This window comes from Saccostrea cucullata, unplaced genomic scaffold (genome assembly GCF_032062105.1).
Source record: "Saccostrea cucullata isolate Sc308-1 unplaced genomic scaffold, CSIRO_AGI_Scuc_v1 ctg3354, whole genome shotgun sequence".
Taxonomy (NCBI): Eukaryota; Metazoa; Mollusca; class Bivalvia; order Ostreida; family Ostreidae; genus Saccostrea; species Saccostrea cuccullata.
The window spans coordinates 12217-33953 of record NW_026919555.1 but is presented as its reverse complement, the minus strand read 5'-3'; the positions used below and the strand labels follow the sequence as shown (position 1 = coordinate 33953).

At 34.3% G+C, this 21737-nt stretch overlaps 3 protein-coding genes across 5 annotated transcripts; 2 read left to right on the top strand and 1 right to left on the bottom strand.

The window, feature by feature from the left end:
- The first annotated feature begins 6135 nt into the window (after positions 1-6135).
- Positions 6136-10326, top strand: LOC134233396 (uncharacterized). 2 transcript variants are annotated; one of them, XM_062715360.1, is made up of 6 exons: positions 6136-6278; positions 7069-7173; positions 8887-9140; positions 9442-9581; positions 9858-10054; positions 10241-10326. In XM_062715360.1, exons 3-5 carry the CDS (start codon positions 9007-9009, stop codon positions 10052-10054), a joined length of 471 nt encoding a protein of 156 aa, XP_062571344.1. In that variant the 5' UTR covers positions 6136-6278; positions 7069-7173; positions 8887-9006; the 3' UTR covers positions 10241-10326. The 2 variants fall into 2 exon arrangements, with proteins under 2 accessions (XP_062571344.1, XP_062571353.1); XM_062715369.1 differs by lacking the exons at positions 6136-6278; positions 7069-7173 and having other exon boundaries at positions 8833-9140.
- Positions 10327-10603: 277 nt separating this feature from the next.
- Positions 10604-12543, top strand: LOC134233498 (uncharacterized). Its single transcript, XM_062715477.1, has 4 exons — positions 10604-10904; positions 11206-11345; positions 11622-11818; positions 12005-12543. Exons 1-3 carry the CDS (start codon positions 10771-10773, stop codon positions 11816-11818), a joined length of 471 nt encoding a protein of 156 aa, XP_062571461.1. The 5' UTR covers positions 10604-10770; the 3' UTR covers positions 12005-12543.
- Positions 12544-12677: 134 nt separating this feature from the next.
- On the bottom strand, positions 12678-16396 carry LOC134233487 (uncharacterized). Of its 2 annotated transcripts, XR_009985005.1 has the most exons (6): positions 15798-16396; positions 14829-14972; positions 14576-14668; positions 14280-14449; positions 13567-13864; positions 12678-13420 (listed from the first exon to the last, which is right to left on the bottom strand). XR_009985005.1 is itself a non-coding variant. In XM_062715463.1 (2 exons), exons 1-2 carry the CDS (start codon positions 13760-13762, stop codon positions 13071-13073), a joined length of 546 nt encoding a protein of 181 aa, XP_062571447.1. In that variant the 5' UTR covers positions 13763-14113; the 3' UTR covers positions 12678-13070. The 2 variants fall into 2 exon arrangements, 1 of the variants encoding a protein (XP_062571447.1); XM_062715463.1 differs by lacking the exons at positions 14280-14449; positions 14576-14668; positions 14829-14972; positions 15798-16396 and having other exon boundaries at positions 13567-14113.
- Positions 16397-21737: the final 5341 nt, after the last annotated feature.

Genomic DNA, 21737 nt, shown 5'->3' with positions numbered 1-21737 from the left:
GACTAGAAAAATAGATCATGACACCTCCCACGAAACAGTTCCTATCTTTTCGTATTATATTACGAAACCCATCCAAATATAGATCATCGTTATTTACTGTTTGGTCAAGATGGGTTTCGGTAAAACATAAAATATTGAAGTCATGAACGAAAGAGTTTAAGTGATCTAATTTGTGTCTAATACTTTGAATATTAAGGTGTAGAATGTCAAGGACATTTTCAATCGGGCCCGGATTGACCTCAATATCACCACGTGCCAATAAAACAAATGTGAAAAATTGTAAATAAAAGTTGATGTACACAGATTTAAGGGCAATGGATGTCAAGCGTGAGCAAGTATTCTAAAAACATTTTTCATCAGTTGCAAAAATGTGCGCATGAAAAAAAAACCGGCAATAAACATGTTTTTGATGTACGTCTGCCAGATAAATTGAAAAGACCGATTGCAGCACGATATTGTTCAGTGGAGTTATCCATTATCTACCTTGTGACAAAAGTATTTGTTAAACAAAAAGCTGCAATCGGTAGCTGCTAAATTTATAACACACTCAAAAACTACAGTAACTGAATACACATATTTGTTTGCATGACTAAGAAAGTTTGGATATAATGCATAGTTCAAAAAGTTAACAAAAAATAATAGAAAGTATACATGTAACACAAACACAAAATAAACAGGAAAAAAAAAACAAATGGAAAGCGAATATGTACATAGAGATAAAGTGAATAATAATATACATGTACCGTACACTTTTGTCAACAAAAGAACACAAAAATTATGTAATTGTGTTGAAAAGGTTTAAAGTTGTGGGAAAACTGTCAAGGTACACATTAGTAGAAATCGTATCTTCACAACTTAAGCAAGTTGCAGAGTGCATATACAAAGTACCGGTAACAGAAATGTATATACATTGAATAAACAAGAGATGCAAATAATGCATAGGGTATAGGGAATTGAGAATTGTAGATAATGTTGTTATAATCTGGATAATAAAAAAAGGAAACATATTTGATTTTAGCTTTTGTTATGATTGACATTTAATTTCAAGGTCATGTTGAAATACTTGAGAATATCAGAAAGGGTTGAAAGTTGTCAATAGGGAATAATGAGGGAAAAACACCTACACTACCTCCTGAATTACATGTCCGAATTTGACTAAGTCTGATTCGTCTCTGATGTGATGGTACTTATCGCGATTGTCCTTGACAGTTATTTTTCCATTGGAGGATCGGGCATTTTGGAGGCGCTTTTGACGTCATAGTTGTCGGCAGAGAAAGAGCAGTCTATCGCGAAATTTTGTCAAATTCTCATTGACCGAAATTTGCATGGTTTCCTCGTTGTCGCGAATTTGCTGGAGTTTCTAAGTACATGAAATTTAGTGACAACGGATTTCAAGCGAGCTATAATTCGGCGTGGACCTGTTCGTTGTTTTTTGGGGTTACCAACTCTGTGCGAGTTAACTATATCATCTTTTGATAGCTCTATTCCGGCAATTGAGGTAGCCTCAATTGCAAGGAGTTTGAAACTGGTGTCTTTCCCTACTGTTTCAGGAATCCCCCATACTCGGATGAGCGGTCGTCTGCCGTACTGCTCAAGGTCATCAATTTGTCGACGCATTTCGTCGTTCTCGTTATGTAAGTGGTTTAGCTCCGCACGAATTGGGGCGACTTTCTCTTCAATCATGGAGGAAATTTCCTCGCGAAAAGACTCGCGGATAACCTCTCTAACAGCTTCGGCAATTTTTAGAATATCCTCTGGAGATAGTGTCAAAGGGCCATTTAAAACATAATGTTGTTGAAAACCAGGATTGAACTGTTGGAGTTGTGGGTATAAGTTTTCATAGCCATTAGCAGATAGCGATGTTGGCGTTGAAGTACAAATAGGAGATGGGTTTGTTGCTCCTGTGAGGTATCGGTAGGGTTTTCAGATATTGATCCCTCCTTTGATTTCTTAGGAGAGCGAGCTGCCGCATCAGCAAAAGATTTTGACATGTCTCGAAGAGATCTTTTTTTAGATTCCCCATTTCCAAGATTACACAACGATTACACAATGACAAGGACAGTAACTTTTATGGAAACAAATGTTTTTGTCTCTTATACACTATCTAGGTTTACATGCCTTAAATCTTAGAACTTAGGACGTCTATTGAATCGCACATTCAGGTTGTCGTGAGTAATGTTCATAACGTTAATACCAGCATAAAATTCAAACACAAAGTTTTAACTCACATATTTCATCATTTCTCTCCGAATTTTCAAATCATAATACACCTTTCCATGTTCTGATGGTTTTTAAGCCTATACCACATACATTCTCAGCTGAATTTAACTGATAACTTACATTTTGGTCGGAACTGACTAGAAACCGTGCACAATCGAACAATGGCCGCAACTCCACCTCCACTGTTTTCACTGTAAAAATATATTACATGTACACTGTATATGCACACAGGGTATAGAAGTACAGGGTGTTTCACAATATATGTCACACATCTAAAGACAGATAGATAAATGACAACTAAAGCTACAAATATATTTTATGTATCATTTTAATCATGCAGCATAATTATGTTCAAAATCATCTTAGGGGTCAGAAAAACCCAACATTCTCAATGTCAGTTACTAGGGCAACAAATCCTAAAATGTTATTCTCCAAGAGTTTCCCAACATTACATCCTAAATAACACAAGACTCTAAATGCTTAGACATTTCTGACTACTGTTTTGTAAATTTCACAGGATACTTGAGACTTTGCTTGTTTTATATCTGGCTTTTTAGAACCCTCAAGATACATATCTTTTTTTTTATCTAAAGTTGCATATAAATAAATGTGTCGTTTCAGAACCACTGGTATGTGTTAATTGATCTCCACTTCTTTCCCCCATCCTTTCATTCAATCTTGCAGACACTGAAAGTCAACTGGCTTTAAATGCTGAAATCTTGTATGCAGACAAACAACTCAAATATAAGATTTCTAAATACACTTAGGGGGGGGGGGGATTTAGCTGTCTTTCATCTTTACATTAAAATTTAGTTCAAATTCTCTTATTATTCTTAATATATGAAAACTACATAGCAATTTCTGGACAGAATATGTTTTATCATCACACCCTGTACAATATTCAGGAAGTCGTTCTTATAATTAAAGTTTACAACAAATTTTTGCGGCAAGTTGTATTCCAGTTTGAGAAAAGGTGAAATTATGAGGTCACTGATTATATCATCAGTTACTTCATGGTATATTATAATTTCCCCAATACTATACAATATCATAACTTTAGATCAATATGCTTTCCTATCGTGTTTTGGTATTTTTGGTATTTTTGGTATTTTGCTCAATATTCAGATTATGCCTATATTGATGTGTGACATAGATTGTGAAACACCCTGTACGTAGATTTTTTAACACTGGAATACTTTCTGGGACCCCCCCCCCCCTTCTCCAAGAAGAAAACAAGCAAACAAACAAACAAAAAAAAAAAAAAAAAAACAATCACACATATGGCATGTCAAACGTTGCTATATTCGATAATCTTGTGATGTATATTCAAAATCTTGTGATGTATGTTCGAAATCTTGTGATGTATGTTCGAAATCTTGTGATGTATATTCAAAATCTTGTGATGTATGTTCGAAATCTTGTGATGTATATTCAAAATCTTGTGATGTATATTCAAAATCTTGTGATGTATGTTCAATATCTTGTGATGTATATTCAAAAACTTGTGATGTATATTTTATAATCTTGTGATGTATGTTCAAAATCTTGTGATGTATATTCAATAATCTTGTGATGCATGTTCGAAATCTTGTGATGTATATTCGAAATCTTGTGATGTATATTCTATAATCTTGTGATGTATGTTCGAAATCTTGTGATGTATATTCGAAATCTTGTGATGTATATTCTATAATCTTGTGATGTATGTTCGAAATCTTGTGATGTATATTCGAAATCTTGTGATGTATGTTCGATAATCTTGTGATGTATATTCGAAATCTTGTGATGTGTGTTCTACAATTCAGTGATGCGTGCAATATGATGCAACAGTACTTCAGTAAAGTAAGGACAATTTTCATTGGTTGGAAATAACGAAAGTAGCCGGAACGGCGATCGACATCCTGAGGCTGATGCATGCGTGCACACAACTTTGCAAGTGTGAAATTGGCGAATTCAACCTAAAGTCAAAATTATAGGTAATACTATATTTTGAAAATGTATTGTTTTGGTATCACGAAGCACTAATTAAGTCAGTCATAACCTGATAACGTGAAAAGTGGGAATCAAGAACATTAATTTGACTGACGACATCAACATGATCAAAAACAATTTAATGGCTAACTGCTGGAGAATGTTTTATCCTATTTTAAGGTCCTCATATTGTAGTGATGTTGATTAATCGGTATGATTTTATATAGGTGCTACTTAGAATAATCTAACTGTGTCTCGGGACAAACTCTCACCACGCAGGGTTCGAAATTGGCCCATTGACCGTAACACTAGTCCAGGGACGACTTTGCAATAAATAAATAACACGACAAATTTTTAGGAGAAGTTGGCTGTCAGGAAAAGATTAATTGTCATGCATGATTGATTATTGACATTCACAAATTTGTCCAATTATTTTCATAGTAAATGTATTAAAAATTTCTTAATATTTGAAAGCTGTTTTTACAGCCTGACATAATAAATTCAAAAATTGGTAATATACCGTATATACTCGCCTATAAGTCGGTTGTATTTAATAAGCTTATATTTCAGATGGACTGACCTCATATAATACCATTCTTTTTATAGCTCGCCTATAAGTCAGACGCAGAGTTTTGGACCAGAGATTGACTCCCAAAAAACCGACTTATAGGCGAATATTTACATTTCCAATGTCTTTGTCCGAGATAAAATTACCAATTGTAAATGTAATTGATTTCCTCATGAATGTTTTGGCGCGGTTCCAAAAAAACCACGTGCAGGGCGGGACAACACCTAGAGAGAAGCAGGCTTGGAGCCTGTGGATTGGCGGAATCAAAGCATGTAAATATAAGGAATAACTGTCAGATTTTTCGAATTCATGAAGATGATCAATGGATTGGCTTGTGTGATAATTTTATGCATAAACGCCTTCGGCGTTTATGCAAATTATCACACAAGCCAATCCATTGCCATTGATCACTTCATGAATTCGAAAAATAAGACAGTTATTCCTTAAGTATATACGGTATGTAATGATATATAATATATGTAATGATATATCATATTCTTGACAAGCAATAAACAATGATAAAAATTATTGTCGCATATCTGCGTGATTTTCTTTGATCTTTCTGTGGTGATATTATCCCATATCACATGTGCGCGATAATACTTTCCAAACATGTTTCAAAGTTTTTACACTCTGTATCATACAGTTTTAAAGAACAGTTTTATGAGCTCATAAGTATATTAAATGCTTATTTTATCAAAACCTGCCACTAAAAATTCAAAAGTCTTAAGTTTAACCAAATTGTCCTGGGTATTCTTAGTAAAGTATGTCAAAGGTCAAGTGAATTGTAAGGCTGGTATTTTTCCTTATGTTTTATGGCAATCAGTGCACATGGTAAATAGCATAAAATTACCCCTTAAAGGTCTTATGCAAGGAGATAGCCAATCAAAATGAACTCAGTCTAATGTAGTTCTATGTATATAGAGACAATAATATTTCTTTTCTTTTTTTATTTTCAGCAACTTTATGTAGGTCTACAGTTTTAATTTTGAACTCATGCACTAGTCTAGGAATATCATATTAGCAGAATTGTGCCACTGAATCAAAGGGAACTCTTTTTTTTAGGTACGCATGATCGATGACTAACTTCCTCGATGGTGTGTTGGCTGTTTGCCCATGTGTATTTCGGGGTATAGGTATGTTTACTCTCAATTTTCTTTCTTAAAAGCCGCATAAGGGGTATATTTTTTCTGATCTCAAATTTTTGTCTAAGCAGTAATCTTTTTTCTCATTCATGAATTATCTGCTGAGAGTCTAGTTAATTAATTTATTTAATTAAAGCTATGTAGTAACATATAGTGAAATTATTTCCTTGCGTGAGACCTTAAGAAAAATCAGGTTACTCATTTTTATGACAATTTCTTTGATTTCAGGAGTAGCCTGAATTCCCTTTTAAAGATCCAAAATGGTGATTTTACAGTGCGGCATGCTGTCTGGTCATCAACGGAGACTTTTGACACCCGTAATACCCACATTTCTACCATTCACCTCCGTAACCTTTGTTGAGTTCATCAGACAGGTAAGAAAAACAATATTGTTAATTGAAATAATTTTATCAAGATAAATAAAATGATTAATAAAAAAAAAATTACATGAACAGACTCCCTCATATAAGAAAATGTCACATTTTACACATTGCAATTATACATCATTTACATATCCACATTTTCCCCATTTACACATGCAGTTGAATAGATTTAGTGCTTAATAATACATAGCAACAATTATTACATGTAAGACAATTCATAAAATACATGAATGCATTGAACTATATTTACATTTGCCAATGTCTTTCCTTATATGACAATACTAAAAAAATGACATTCAATTTTCAATGACATGCAGTCGGTCACATGATCAGACTTTCTTGTGTATGGAAAGCAAACTGCACGTGCAATTTGGAAAGTTCCGACTGTGATGTCACATAACGTCGTAGGAACGTTACATTGCATTTCAAAATCTAAGTCTAAATAATGCCTATATTTGTTTGCAAAATGAATGAAAACGTAAAATATAAATATAAGAAATAAAATATCATTTTTAGAGCTTCATTGGGGTATGACATGAAGTCGGTACGTGATCAAATTTACTATAACGCCCTTTGGGCGTTATAGAATTTGATCACGTGACCGACTTCATGTCATACCCCAATGCAACTCTAAAAATGATATCTTATTTCTTAAGTGAAATACAGATTTCATACATTTAATTAAAATGCTCAGCATCAATACCCCCCTTTCACAATCTTGCAACTTTCTTAATTCAAAGTCACTAGGCAACACTAAAGATTTCCACTTATTGCTTTTCAGTCCAAGACAGGAAGTTGAGGACAGGACATCCTGTGCTGTCCTCGGTACCAGCTTATGAGGGAACCAGCTGCAGTGGACAAAGCACGTTACATCATAGGATAATAGGTAAGTCTCCGGAGTAGTGTTTGCAGCAATTCTCGTACTTGGTCCTGCATTGAAGCTTCAGGACTATTGATATTTATCTCTGCATGGTTTCTCTTATGGCTTTGGTTCTTCCAGAAACATGTTACTGGTGGTGGTCCCTATATTCTTCTGGCTTTTGTGGTGAGGAATGTTTCATTTCTAGCTATTTTCTGATCACATTTTGTTCGGCGTCCGTCAATCTAGCTGTCTGTCCATCTGTCTGTCTGTAAACTTTTCATATTTTCGACTTCTTCTCAAGAACCCCAATTTCAACCAAACTTGCCACAAAGCATCCTTGGGTGAAGGGGATTCAAGTTTGTTCAAATAAAGGGCCTCGCCCTCATTCAAGGGGAGATAATTGGGAATTAATGAAAATTTGATGGTATGTTTTAATTAAAAATCTTGTTCTCAAGAACCACTGTGCCAGGAAAAATGAAACATATGGAGGAACATCCTCGGGTAGTGTAGATTCAAGTTTGTTCAAATCATGACCCCCTGGGGGTAGGGCGGGGCCACAATGGCTGACCAAAGTTTAACATAGAAATATATAGGAAAATTCTTTAAAAATCTTCTTCTCAAGAATGACAAAGCCATAATTGATCCTATTTATATGGAAGCATCCTCAGGTAGTGTAGATTCAAGTTTGTTCAAATCATAACCCCCAGGGTAGGGCGGGGCCACAAGGGATGATCAAATTTTTGTATAGAAATTTATAGGAAAATTCTTTAAAAATAACCTTCTCAAGAAAAGCAAAGCCATGATTGGTCAAGGGACTACTTTTGGATTTAAACTTTTCAATAAAAAACCAATTTTTACTTTTTCCTAGCCACAGTGCTCAGGTGAGCGATGTGGCCCATGGGCCTCTTGTTTTTTTTTTTTAAATTATCAATCATTAAAAATAAATTATCAGTCGTTAAAAAAATTTACTTCATATTTGAAGTGCTTTAAACCGACCCTTTGATGAAAGTGACCGGTGTTTTTTGCACCAAGAGTTAGCAAAGCTTGGAAGGTTTATTGGTAAAATATAAGAAGGAAGTTATGATTTTGGTGTTACTGTTGTTGTTATTTAAGTTTGATTTGATTTTTATATTACGAGTATTATGAAACTGTTATTTTATTACTGACCGATGGTTAATTTTCATTGTGAACAAATGTACAAAGATGAGGAGCATAATATAGTTGGCTATGTATATTGCCCAATTTTTGAACATACTATGTAATAAATATTAATAACAACCTTTGAATAATTTGAAAGACAATATTATAAATATGATAGCATTTTTGTACATGAGCATACATTTTTTGAAAGGAAAAAAAAAATATTCAATTACATTAAAAAAATTTTTTTTTTTCATTTTCTTGCGAATTATCAGATCATTCTTCTATTATTTAAATACTCTGTCATTATGAAACCTTGTTAATAATTTAGTAAATATTAATTGTACATTTGCACCAATTTTTCTATGGCACTTTCACACTAAGAATGCCACGTGCAAAATTATATACAGGAACAATTTTGAACAAATATATGCAAGTGAGTTGTAAATTTGATATGTAATGCATACATTACAAAAACCTATTACAGTGTTCACTAAAATGAAATGTAATTGGACTCTTATATAAATACTTGGTATATGTGATATAGATATTATGGATGTTATTTTTGAGAATGACACAAGTAATGAAATTTTTCAGCATTGAATTGGATTCTTGAACCAGAGCCATGTGAACCTGGTCCACCTGTACCTCTCATTGAAGACCTGTTAACATCACCAGAGTATCTTCATTCTGATACACCTATGGTATGGTTACGACATGCATTATCTCTGTCAGAAGAATCCATTTAAAGAGCTGCATTGGCAACGAAACAACCCAATGTGGTCGATTGTAAGGAAATACAGAATAACAGCTTCCAACTTTGGTGCAGTTCTCAGTTCTAAGCAAAGGCGGTAAATTTTTGCGAAATAGACTTTTTAAATTACAGTCAAACTTTGTTATCTCAAACCCATTATCTCAAATTCCACGGATATGTCAAAATAATTTTGAAGTCCAAACCATTTATAAAAGACTGGGACATTTTATTCTCGATAACTCTTTATGTATTATTCTTGAATCCATGGATATTTCCAACATTTTTCTTGGTCTCATTGAGTTTGAGATAATGAGGTTCGACTGTAATGACTAGATATTTGTACATAAAGATGCAGGAAATATAAGATTAATAACCAAAAATCATATTTTCTTCTCCAGATTGACATTGTCACTGAAGAAACGGCTGATGTCGGCTTACAATCTGGAGTCCATCAAGGCTGTTGCATTGGGTATCACTCATGAAGATGATGCTTTGAGAAAGTTTGAAAAGGACTTTGATGCAGCTGTAGAGCAGTCAGGTATACAGCACAAAATAAAATTCCTTTAACCTCTGACATGTTAACATTCAATGTGTCAAAACAAATAACAGGACTTATCCTGGTGACAAACAGAAATCAATTACTGGTCTAATTGTAAAAAAAAATATTCAATTACCAACATATTCCAGAAAATTTGCTTGAAATCTATTTGAAGTGGAAGGATTATAAAAGCTCTACCTAGACTTTGTTTGCATTACAGAATCAATTGTATTATGGTTTGTTTGCATTCAGTAGTAGTATAATTTTTTCTGAAAGGGATATGGTTGCATGAATCCAGAGTGTTAGGAGCTTCACCTGATGGCTTAGTTGTTCGACCACCAACATGCAGTGTATTTTATCAAACTCCAGAAGCCAAAGACGCCATTCCTGATATTGTAGAGGTGAAGTGTCCATATACAGCATCGTCTTCAACAGTAGCAGATGGGGCACAAAATTTGAAGGATTTTTCATAGGTAAATAACATTAAAAATCTGTTTTGTCCAGTACTTTGAAATTAAAAATCTTGGTGAGTAAATGATTTCAATACATGTATTTATTTACAAGTGCAACTGTTCAATATGGTATGAAGATATTGAAAAAGGAGGGGATATGAACTGGTATAACACAACTAAAGTGTTTTTTTGATTTTTTTTTTTTAGATCTTAAACAAGATACCCTGTGCCTGAAAACCAGTCACCCATACTATCATCAAATTCAAGGCCAGCTACACATATGTAACAAAACAAAATAATCCATGGATTATTTAAATACTCTGTCATTATGAAACCTTGTTAATAATTTAGTAAATATTAATTGTACATTTGCACCAATTTTTCTATGGCACTTTCACACTAAGAATGCCACGTGCAAAATTATATACAGGAACAATTTTGAACAAATATATGCAAGTGAGTTGTAAATTTGATATGTAATGCATACATTACAAAAACCTATTACAGTGTTCACTAAAATGAAATGTAATTGGACTCTTATATAAATACTTGGTATATGTGATATAGATATTATGGATGTTATTTTTGAGAATGACACAAGTAATGAAATTTTTCAGCATTGAATTGGATTCTTGAACCAGAGCCATGTGAACCTGGTCCACCTGTACCTCTCATTGAAGACCTGTTAACATCACCAGAGTATCTTCATTCTGATACACCTATGGTATGGTTACGACATGCATTATCTCTGTCAGAAGAATCCATTTAAAGAGCTGCATTGGCAACGAAACAACCCAATGTGGTCGATTGTAAGGAAATACAGAATAACAGCTTCCAACTTTGGTGCAGTTCTCAGTTCTAAGCAAAGGCGGTAAATTTTTGCGAAATAGACTTTTTAAATTACAGTCAAACTTTGTTATCTCAAACCCATTATCTCAAATTCCACGGATATGTCAAAATAATTTTGAAGTCCAAACCATTTATAAAAGACTGGGACATTTTATTCTCGATAACTCTTTATGTATTATTCTTGAATCCATGGATATTTCCAACATTTTTCTTGGTCTCATTGAGTTTGAGATAATGAGGTTCGACTGTAATGACTAGATATTTGTACATAAAGATGCAGGAAATATAAGATTAATAACCAAAAATCATATTTTCTTCTCCAGATTGACATTGTCACTGAAGAAACGGCTGATGTCGGCTTACAATCTGGAGTCCATCAAGGCTGTTGCATTGGGTATCACTCATGAAGATGATGCTTTGAGAAAGTTTGAAAAGGACTTTGATGCAGCTGTAGAGCAGTCAGGTATACAGCACAAAATAAAATTCCTTTAACCTCTGACATGTTAACATTCAATGTGTCAAAACAAATAACAGGACTTATCCTGGTGACAAACAGAAATCAATTACTGGTCTAATTGTAAAAAAAAATATTCAATTACCAACATATTCCAGAAAATTTGCTTGAAATCTATTTGAAGTGGAAGGATTATAAAAGCTCTACCTAGACTTTGTTTGCATTACAGAATCAATTGTATTATGGTTTGTTTGCATTCAGTAGTAGTATAATTTTTTCTGAAAGGGATATGGTTGCATGAATCCAGAGTGTTAGGAGCTTCACCTGATGGCTTAGTTGTTCGACCACCAACATGCAGTGTATTTTATCAAACTCCAGAAGCCAAAGACGCCATTCCTGATATTGTAGAGGTGAAGTGTCCATATACAGCATCGTCTTCAACAGTAGCAGATGGGGCACAAAATTTGAAGGATTTTTCATAGGTAAATAACATTAAAAATCTGTTTTGTCCAGTACTTTGAAATTAAAAATCTTGGTGAGTAAATGATTTCAATACATGTATTTATTTACAAGTGCAACTGTTCAATATGGTATGAAGATATTGAAAAAGGAGGGGATATGAACTGGTATAACACAACTAAAGTGTTTTTTTGATTTTTTTTTTTTAGATCTTAAACAAGATACCCTGTGCCTGAAAACCAGTCACCCATACTATCATCAAATTCAAGGCCAGCTACACATATGTAACAAAACATGCTGCGACTTAATTGTGTGGACAAGAGTAGACTGCATTGTGATTAGAATAGTAAAAGACATTGAATGGACAGCAAATGTTTCAAAGCTGATAGATTTCTATGTTAACATTTTCATTCCAGCACTGATGGAAAACTGAGTTCTGGTTTGAACTTCTTGACACTTGGTTTGAACCTCTAGAATTTTCTAACAATGGAAAATGGGTAATCATGTTAAATGTGTTAAATGTTCCCAAGTCTTATAAATGTATGATATGATATGTCACAATCCAACATAAAACTTCTGGCTTATAAGGCTATTTTAAATAGCAATGATGATTAATAAAATCTACGTACTACATAAAAAAGAATATCAAAATTTAGAATCATTTTATTAATGAATTGAAGATGTTATTCTCAAAGTGAAAATGTAACATTTTTGTCTTTCATAATAGATAAATTGTTGAAAACATGAATTTGTTGAGTTGTGCTTTAAAGGTTAATATACTTGCAACTAGAGATTTAAGATTATAAGTAAACCATCTTCCAAATTATATTGTCAAATGAAGAATGGAATTGCCAAACATTAATTCTTGTAATAAATCCATGCTAACAAAAGGGATTTTCATTTTCTGAAGTACATGTATTACAACATACTACAAAGTTAACAAATATAACCATTGACATTGATAACAAATCAAAATTTGCTTATCCTTTGCACTTTGGTATGAATATCTTTACTGTTTAGTGTAACATACTGTCACACACCAATGCAAATTTATAATAAGTACATGTATCTTTAAGTAATTTCTTTCAAAACTGGAGCTTGCAAGTTTACAAGACAAGAACAGAGTTGAAATATTTTTGTTGAGATTGGTCTGTAAGTAGATGGGATGTGACAGAGAATCTTGTAATTCTTTATCCTCTCGTTGGCTCTTTCCACATGAATACGTGCTTTAGCAATCTTGTAACACAGTGCTGCTTCTTGTTTGGTAAACTGGCCTCATGTCGATAAAAAAGCTGGTATATTTAAGCAGACACCCTGGGGCAACTGGTCATGAATGGTGAAACCTTTGACCGCCAAAATAAGGTCTCCAGCTTTGAACTTTCGTAAAACTTGGCTGTGACGTACAATAGCTACATCAGAAGTAGAACCTGGGTACAGCATGGAGCAAAATGTAAGTGCACCATTTGGAGCCACGCAAGTTACCGCTTTAACAGTATGGCGACTTTTGTACATACTGTAGGCCATGGCCTGATTGGCCATATGTGTTGGGATGTCCTGGGTTGTTTCAATTGCATCCATGGATGCTCTAGCAGAGGAAAAATCCTCAAAAAATTTTGGCAGAGACCCTGAAAAAAAGTTGGAAAAAAATTAATTTGATTATTTGTAATTGTGTAAAAAAAAAAAAATTGTGTTACAGTCAAACTTTCAAGAATACAATAAATTTAACTGCATTAAATTTTTGCAAGTCATTATGATAAATTTTAAAACAAACCTTTGCATTTAAGCTGACTTGGAAAACATTCATTGACTTCGCGATCAGACAGCATCTTGTGAAGTGCATGAACAAGGGTATGAAAGAAGTTCGAAATTGTTGGTCGATTGACACAGAATCTATGAGCCAAGTCAGTGTCCCGTAGATTGAGTTTTAACTTCATTAGTACAATGAGCAGTTGGTCCTCTGTTTTCATTGAAGGAGTCCAACCATTTAATAATCGAGTTCAAATCGTTGTAACAATCTGACTAAGATTTCGAATATATCTGTCATACTGTAGGGATGTATACAAAAGCATCTGAAAATAAATTTGTTTTAATACTGATTAAAATATTTCCAAAAACTGAAAAGATTGTAGATAAATTAGTTTTAAGTAATAACAATATTAGTCACAGGAGTCAGGTTTGCTACTATCCATACTATGCATTTATTTAAAAACTGTTGAAATGAGACATTTAGTGTTCTGATAATTGTTGTCATAGAGTAAAACATGGTTTATACAGAGAAGGTTTTAGATATTATTCACCCAAAGAGCAAATTAAATGATTTTTTTCTCTGTTATTTTAAATATTATGAACTCAATGATAATAAGAAAATATGTTAACATAACAGTCAATCTAAGATGCTCATTCCTCAACGCCAGTCAACGGCAACACGTTTTACTGAAATTGTTAGGAAATAGGAAATCACAAGTGGAATTCCTTTAAATGTACCTTCTCTTCGTTGTCTTTAATATAGTGAATTGACATTGGCTTCCTTTTACTAGACTCTATTTTTAGGGCAAGAATTCCTTTTCCAGTTGTCGTATTTCTGTTGAGAGGCGCTGCATTTCTTGAGTACAGTTAAATGTGCAGGATGCTGAGTAGTTGTGCTCTGATATCAACTGAAAATATATTGTAAATCATGAGTAATTGATGTACAGTTAAAAGAACTGTTATATTATTAAAAATTATTGAAAATGTTTCAGTGTTGGTCATTTGTCACCATTGGTGTTTTAAATGAGCTTTACTTTTTCTTGATCTTGACATTTTGGTGCTTTTAAAATCTGCAACTGGTCCATCTGTGAGATGACAGGGACTCCTCACTTTTGAGTTTTTTCCTCCTTTGTAAAATAAACTTGAATTATTTTTTTTTTCAGTTGTAAGCTACTCTGTTTATACATGTACCCTTTTAAATATTTTTAGTAAAATATTCTCAATTTAACTTCACCCACCCACCATCCAAAAACAAGATGTCAGTCATATTTTGAAAAATAATTTCACCTTTTTGTACATTCAGGATCAGAGAAATCCATGGCCTTTCCTTCATTCCATGCAAAATATGCAGGGTCCCCCTCCTTCTTACCATCCTTAAAGTGGCAGGAGCAGGTGCGATCATTCTGATCTCCTGGTTGGCGATCAGCTCGTCTAAAAATATATTATACAAAGACTGAGTGAAGGAGAATTAAAAAGCAAAACATGTTCATTTGGCATGTTATTCTCAAATCATAGCCTAAATGACTTATTTTTTTCAATATTTTATTAAATGTTACATTTACTTGCACGTACAATTAAGATAACCATGTGCATAACATTAACAAACGGTAGCAGTACTTGGTAGTAATAATACGAAATAAAATGTAATAAAAACAGCTGTTAAACAAAAATTAACCTTGCTGCAAATTGCCCAGTTTTTGTAGTATACTCTTCGTTATTCTTCTGCTATATTGAATACTACGAGATTTAACTTTTTAGCATGTATAAATACTTTATTATGTACCCATCAAATTCCTTGTTTTTGTTACTGTTAATTTTACAGAGTTTGATCCAATTTTTCGGATCACCACACTGTGGTTTTCTGAATCCATATCACCACTCTCTGAAACTGATGACGTAGTACGCAAAAACATGACGTTATTTTTGTTGCGCGTTAAAAAGTCCCTTGTTATTATGCTTTGTTTTATGGATAAATATTAAACAATTGATCTCTAATGTTTTATTCTGCTATATTTAGCTAGTTATAAGGGGGTATATAATAAATTTATCATTATAACAGTAACTTGATCCGAAGAGCCGTATCACGTCTCGTTGACAGGCGCAGATCATCAGATCAAACTCGACGCTTCGCGTCTCGTTAGATCTGATGATCCGCGCCTGTCAACGAGACGTGATACGACCCTTCGGTTCAAGTTACTGTTATAATAATATATATGTATCTGACAATGCAGTATCGTGACATATCGTTACAAGTACCTACAAATTTTGTCAATATATCTACGTTTACTGAGTTTTTTCCCTAGCAGGCCGAAATATCTCCATCATGTCACCAGGGTCAACACTCGTGCATCTCGTAATTAGTGCTGTAATAAATATAGTTTTCCCGTAAACATGGTAAACAATCGCTTCAGCTACTTTCGTTATTTCCAACCAATGAAAATTGTCCTTACTTTACTGAAGTACTGTTGCGTCATATTGCACGCATCGCTGAATTGTAGAACACACATCACAAGATTTCGAATATACATCACAAGATTATCGAACATACATCACAAGATTTCGAATATACATCACAAGATTTCGAACATACATCACAAGATTATAGAATATACATCACAAGATTTCGAATATACATCACAAGATTTCGAACATACATCACAAGATTATAGAATATACATCACAAGATTTCGAATATACATCACAAGATTTCGAACATGCATCACAAGATTATTGAATATACATCACAAGATTTTGAACATACATCACAAGATTATAAAATATACATCACAAGTTTTTGAATATACATCACAAGATATTGAACATACATCACAAGATTTTGAATATACATCACAAGATTTCGAACATACATCACAAGATTTCGAACATACATCACAAGATTTTGAATATACATCACAAGATTATCGAATATAGCAACGTTTGACATGCCATACACACATACAATTAATTAAATTGTTTTAGTAATAAAATAACACCACACGCAGCAACATAACAACAACAAAATTCTGCACACCATTATATGTTTCAATGTTCTATAAGTATTAACGGTACTTTCAAAAGTACGGAGAGAGAGATTAAATAAATTCGATACGGCACTATCCATGCTAATCTTTTAGAAAATAAAAAGAAGTTTTTTCATTAGTGGGATTTAGTTCCGTCTTTATTAGCTCACCTGAGCCAAAGGCTCAAGTGAGCTTTTCTGATCACAATCTGTCCGTTGTCTGTCGTCGTCGTCGTTGTTGTCGTTGTTGTCGTCGTCGTCGTCGTTAACTTTTCACATTTTCATCTTCTTCTCAAAAACCACTGGGCCAATTTCAACCAAACTTGGCACAAAGTATTCTTTGGTGATGGGGATTCAAGTTTCTTCAAATGAAGGACCATGCCCTTTTCCAAGGGGAGATAATCATGAATTTGTTAAAAATTAATGGCATTTTGAAAAAAATCTTCTTCTCCAGAACCGCTGGGCCAGGAAAGATGAAACTCATGTGGAGTCATCCTCAGGTAGTGTAGATTCAAATTTGTTAAAATGATGACCCCCGGGGCAAGGGTGGGGCCAAAATGACCGACCCAAGTTTTACATAGGAATATAAAGGAAAAATCTTTAAAAATCTTCTTCTCCAGAACCACTGGGCCAGGAAAGATGAAACTCATGTGGAGTCATCCTCAGGTAGTGTAGATTCAAGTTTGTTCAAATCATGACCCCCGGGGCAAGGGTGGGGCCAAAATGGCCGACCCTAGTTTTACTTGGGAATATATAGGAAAAAACTTTAAAAATCTTCTTCTCAAGAACCACTAGAACAGGAAAGATGAAACTCATGTGGAATCATCCTGAGATAGTGTAAATTCAAGTTTGTTCAAATCATGAGCCCCGGGGCTAGAGCTGGGCCAAAATGGCCGACCCAAGTTTTACATAGGAATATATAGGAAAAATCTTTAAAAATCTTATTCTCAAGAACCACTGGGCCAGGAAAGATGAAACTCATGTGGAATCATTCTCAGGTAGTGTAGACTCAAGTTTGTTCAAATCTTGACCCCCCCCCCCGCTAGGGTGGGGCCACAATGGTCGACCCAAGTTTTACATAGGAATGTATAGGAAAAATCTTTTAAAATCTTCTTCTCAAGAACCACTGGGCCAGGAAAGATAAAACTCATGTGGAATCATCCTCAGGTAGTGTAGATTCAAGTTTGTTCAAATCATGACCCCCGGGGCTAGGGCGGGGCCAAAATGGCCGACCTAAGTTTTACATAGAGAAATAGAGGAAAAATCTTTAAAAATCTCCTTCTCAAGAACCATTGAGACAGGAAAGATAAAACTCATGTGAAATTATCCTCAGGTAGTGTAGATTCAAGCTTGTTCAAATCATGACTCTGGGGCCAGGGTTGGGCCAAAATGGCCGACCCAAATTTTACATAGGGATATATTGGGAAACCAATATATTTAAAATCTTCTTTTCAAGTACTTCAAAGCCATGATTAGTGATATTTATATGGCATCATCCCAAGGTAGTGTAGATTCTAGTTCAAATCATGAACCCCTGGGGGGTTAAAATTCAAGCCCCCCCCCTCCCCCCACCATCACCTCAGGAAACTTTCAGATCTGATCTGATATGTGCTTTTTCCTAGCCGATGTGCTCAGGTGAGCCTTGTGGCCCCTGGGCCTCTTGTTCACAAACTTGTAGGCTTCCTTTATCAGTTTAATTTAAGTGTTAAATTTTCATCTAGAAAGGACTAAAATTGAGGGGGAAATCGGTAAACAGTGAGGGAGTACATGATCCCACAGCAACCCCCCCCCGCCCCCCCCCCAAAAAAAAAAAGAAAAAATTCAAATCAAACAACAACAACAACTACAAAAAGGCGTAAAGCTTGAGAAGTTTTTTGTGTTTATTTTTTGCGTGGACCCTAAGGTCTGCGTAGTAAATAAGCGAGGTAAAAACCGTATGGCATGGGCATATGTCAGGCTACGCATTCGCGAGAATGCTGGAAAGTTTGCAACTGCATCATCTCGGGTCTTTCCGTCAGAGTTCGGAAAAACAACTTCCGCCATTCGGAAAGGCCCGAGTATTTGTGATTGAGAGAGTTCCCCCCCCCCCCCGTAAGACAGCTTACCCGTAGAATAATTCGCCATAATCGAATAAGAATAGACCGTGTTCATTGGCAAATCTTTTAAATCTGCATATCGTTTTTATTTGCGCATCTGAATTTCTTTCTCATACATACATGTACACTTTTATAAAATAAACATTGATTCCATGCAGATGCATTTTAAAGAGTAGGAAGTACTTGCCTTCATCGGTATTTGTTTTGTGCATTCCAACTCGCAAAAATAATTTCATATAGGCCTACAGCAGTCCAAATACAGCTTGATACAGGCCTGTAGAAACGTTTTTCCACGGGGAGCTCTGAGAAAGGGGGGGGGGGCTTTGAAAAAAAAAATCTGCGTACTACATAACTATATCTACACGTGTTCCATCAGATATATTTTTTCAATAGATTTCTTCCGTATAAATCAAGAACAGATTAAAGTCCTTGCCATTATGGGTTACATGTATCAATATAGCCCTCTTTTTTAAATGACAAAACTATATGCATATGTAAGCCAATCGGAGATAACATACAAGTTTGGCTTTCCAGAAAGCCTGAAATGTCATCTCTTTGGTATCAATAATGTCAAAGAAATAAAACAGAAAGGGAAATATTTTAATGCAATGAATATATGGATTATTACACCTGAAGTTCCCAAATGACTTATTCAGCAAACTCCACCGCAAAGTACGCAGTTTCTTTTGGCCGCAGTATATATCATATTGAAAGCATGGACGTCTGCGAGAGCACCCAAGGCGATTTTTGGTGAAATTTCATTCTAGCGGTCTTTGTGCTTCTGGGTGTTTACAATTTACTTAAATTCAAATACTTTCCTTGAACAATATTTTCTTAACACAATATCAACAATAATTATCATACATTTAAAAGCAGCTAATCATTAAATTTTGACAGGAATTAATTTAATAAATCCAATTACAGACTAAAAAATTAACATAAAATTAGCGTTGACCAATCTTCTTTCATTTTTTGCAGAATCTAATTGTAAGCTTGTTCTTTTGTGCCAGAACCAGTTTTTCCTTCGCGTCAACAAATCTATATATAGAAATCACGTCATTGTCAATACTTGATATCGCGATTACTTAACTTAGCGGAACTCTTTCGCGAAGGAGGTAGGAATCGGTTGTTGGGTGGGGACAATGTGCTATTCAATACAATGCAAGATCGATCATTGTAGCATTTACAAGTAGAGCTTTTAAAAAAAGCTTCCCGTCTTTAGCAACAATCTTAAACAGTAAACTGATCTACACCTATCAAGCCATTTAATTCTTTTGAATTTTGTATATCTACATTAGGCTTTTACTGGCATTAGCTCTACCACGGTTGTCGCTCGGTCATCTCCGTAAACTTTGACTGGCCGAGAACTTTCGGCAAACCTCGGCTGATTCTATTCCCTTCCTCAAACAAGAAAGGGGAAAAGAATAATTACAAATTGTAAAGCCTGCAAGCTATAAAAATCTAATTTTATTTCTAATGAAATTAAAGAGACCTTTTTATTTATTGCTATAAAAAATACCATGTTATTAAGAATTAACAACTGCTGATTTTGCTGTTCGTTTTGTCATTTTTTTAAGATTGGAAATCTTGCAAAATTGTTAAGTCGTACGAAAATTAGATCATCAGAAAGTTATCTCCCTTGCCTTGAACAGCATTTCAACCAATGAAATAATTGAAAATTTTCACATCATGCAATTTCTACCAATCACAAAAGAGAGGAAGTGCATAGTCCGAAGACTGTAAAAAACTTTAACTATACAATACCGTCTTCCAAGGAAGACGGTAATAAGGACAGATAAGTAAAAAATCCTGGTAGAATGCCTCGCTAAACAATCGCTGAACCAGCCTAATTTATTTTTGAGAGGAACCAATTCTAAATTGTCACATTTTTAACGCTATTTTTAATTAAGCGGACTCTTCTCGTTAAATTTTCCTTGAAAATCGTCACATTTTTAAGCAGATAAAATATTCTAAACTTTCCTTATTTGACGATCTACTATTTGAAGTTCAATATCTAGCAAAACATAGTGATTTCGGCATTAAATTGTTCGAATCATTCGATTGTCACTACTGTAAACAATGTCATTTGCCCCCAGAAATGTAGACTTTTCTCGACTTCACCGCAAAAGAGCGGTATTAAGTAAGATAACTGCGAGGTACTCATTGGTAGTCGCGATATTACGTATTCTCCTTGTGTGGCTTACCAATTTAAAGCTATCGTGCAAAGTCTTAAACCTATTATACGCAAGGAGCAAAGCGGTGTCCGCCATATTTCTCTACTTTGCGATAGTTATAATTCCAAATATATGTGATCAATCGCGGTCACGGGCTATTGCACACTCTTCCAGAAGGCCTAGAGTGTACACTAAACCCTCCAAAATATAAGCTTGTACTGTCTTTCGCTAAGTTCCAGAAACTAATACAATACAATTTTTTGAATGCTTTAAAAATTATAATAATAATTAATAATAAATTCATAAAAAAATGAATGTTACACTTTTACAAGCACCTGATTTTTTGCTTATGAAAAATACATTTATAAAAGAACGTATTACAATGCTTACCAGACGCCAGACAGTACAAGCTTGATCATGGATCATACGATAAGTAAAAACAAGAGTTATAAAAAGTAAAAATATTAAAATTCTTTCCCAAGTTTTCTTTCAGCGCCTACATCAACACTTTCCGTATACGCCCTGCGACATGAAAACAAGGGTTATCTGTGAAACCGGCCTGTCCAGTTTTCTAAAAATAGTAACGATCTCTTCATACCACGTTGACCGTTTAGGGATCAGTATATTACCCAGATGAAAATACTATGAATATATTGAATTAAACATTTTGAATTATATACTGTTTAGAAATGTTCATATATTTTGTGAATTTGTGAATATATTGAATGCAACATTTAGAATTACATATTATTCTTTAAAAATGTTAATATATTTTGTTACCAAATCTTTCTTTCTCTCTCTCTCTCTCTCCCTCTCAAACGTACACAATGTTCATGCATGAATACAGGACACAGGGGTCGGAAGCAAATTGAAATGGGTGGGGGGGTAAACAAACAGAAAAAGGTAA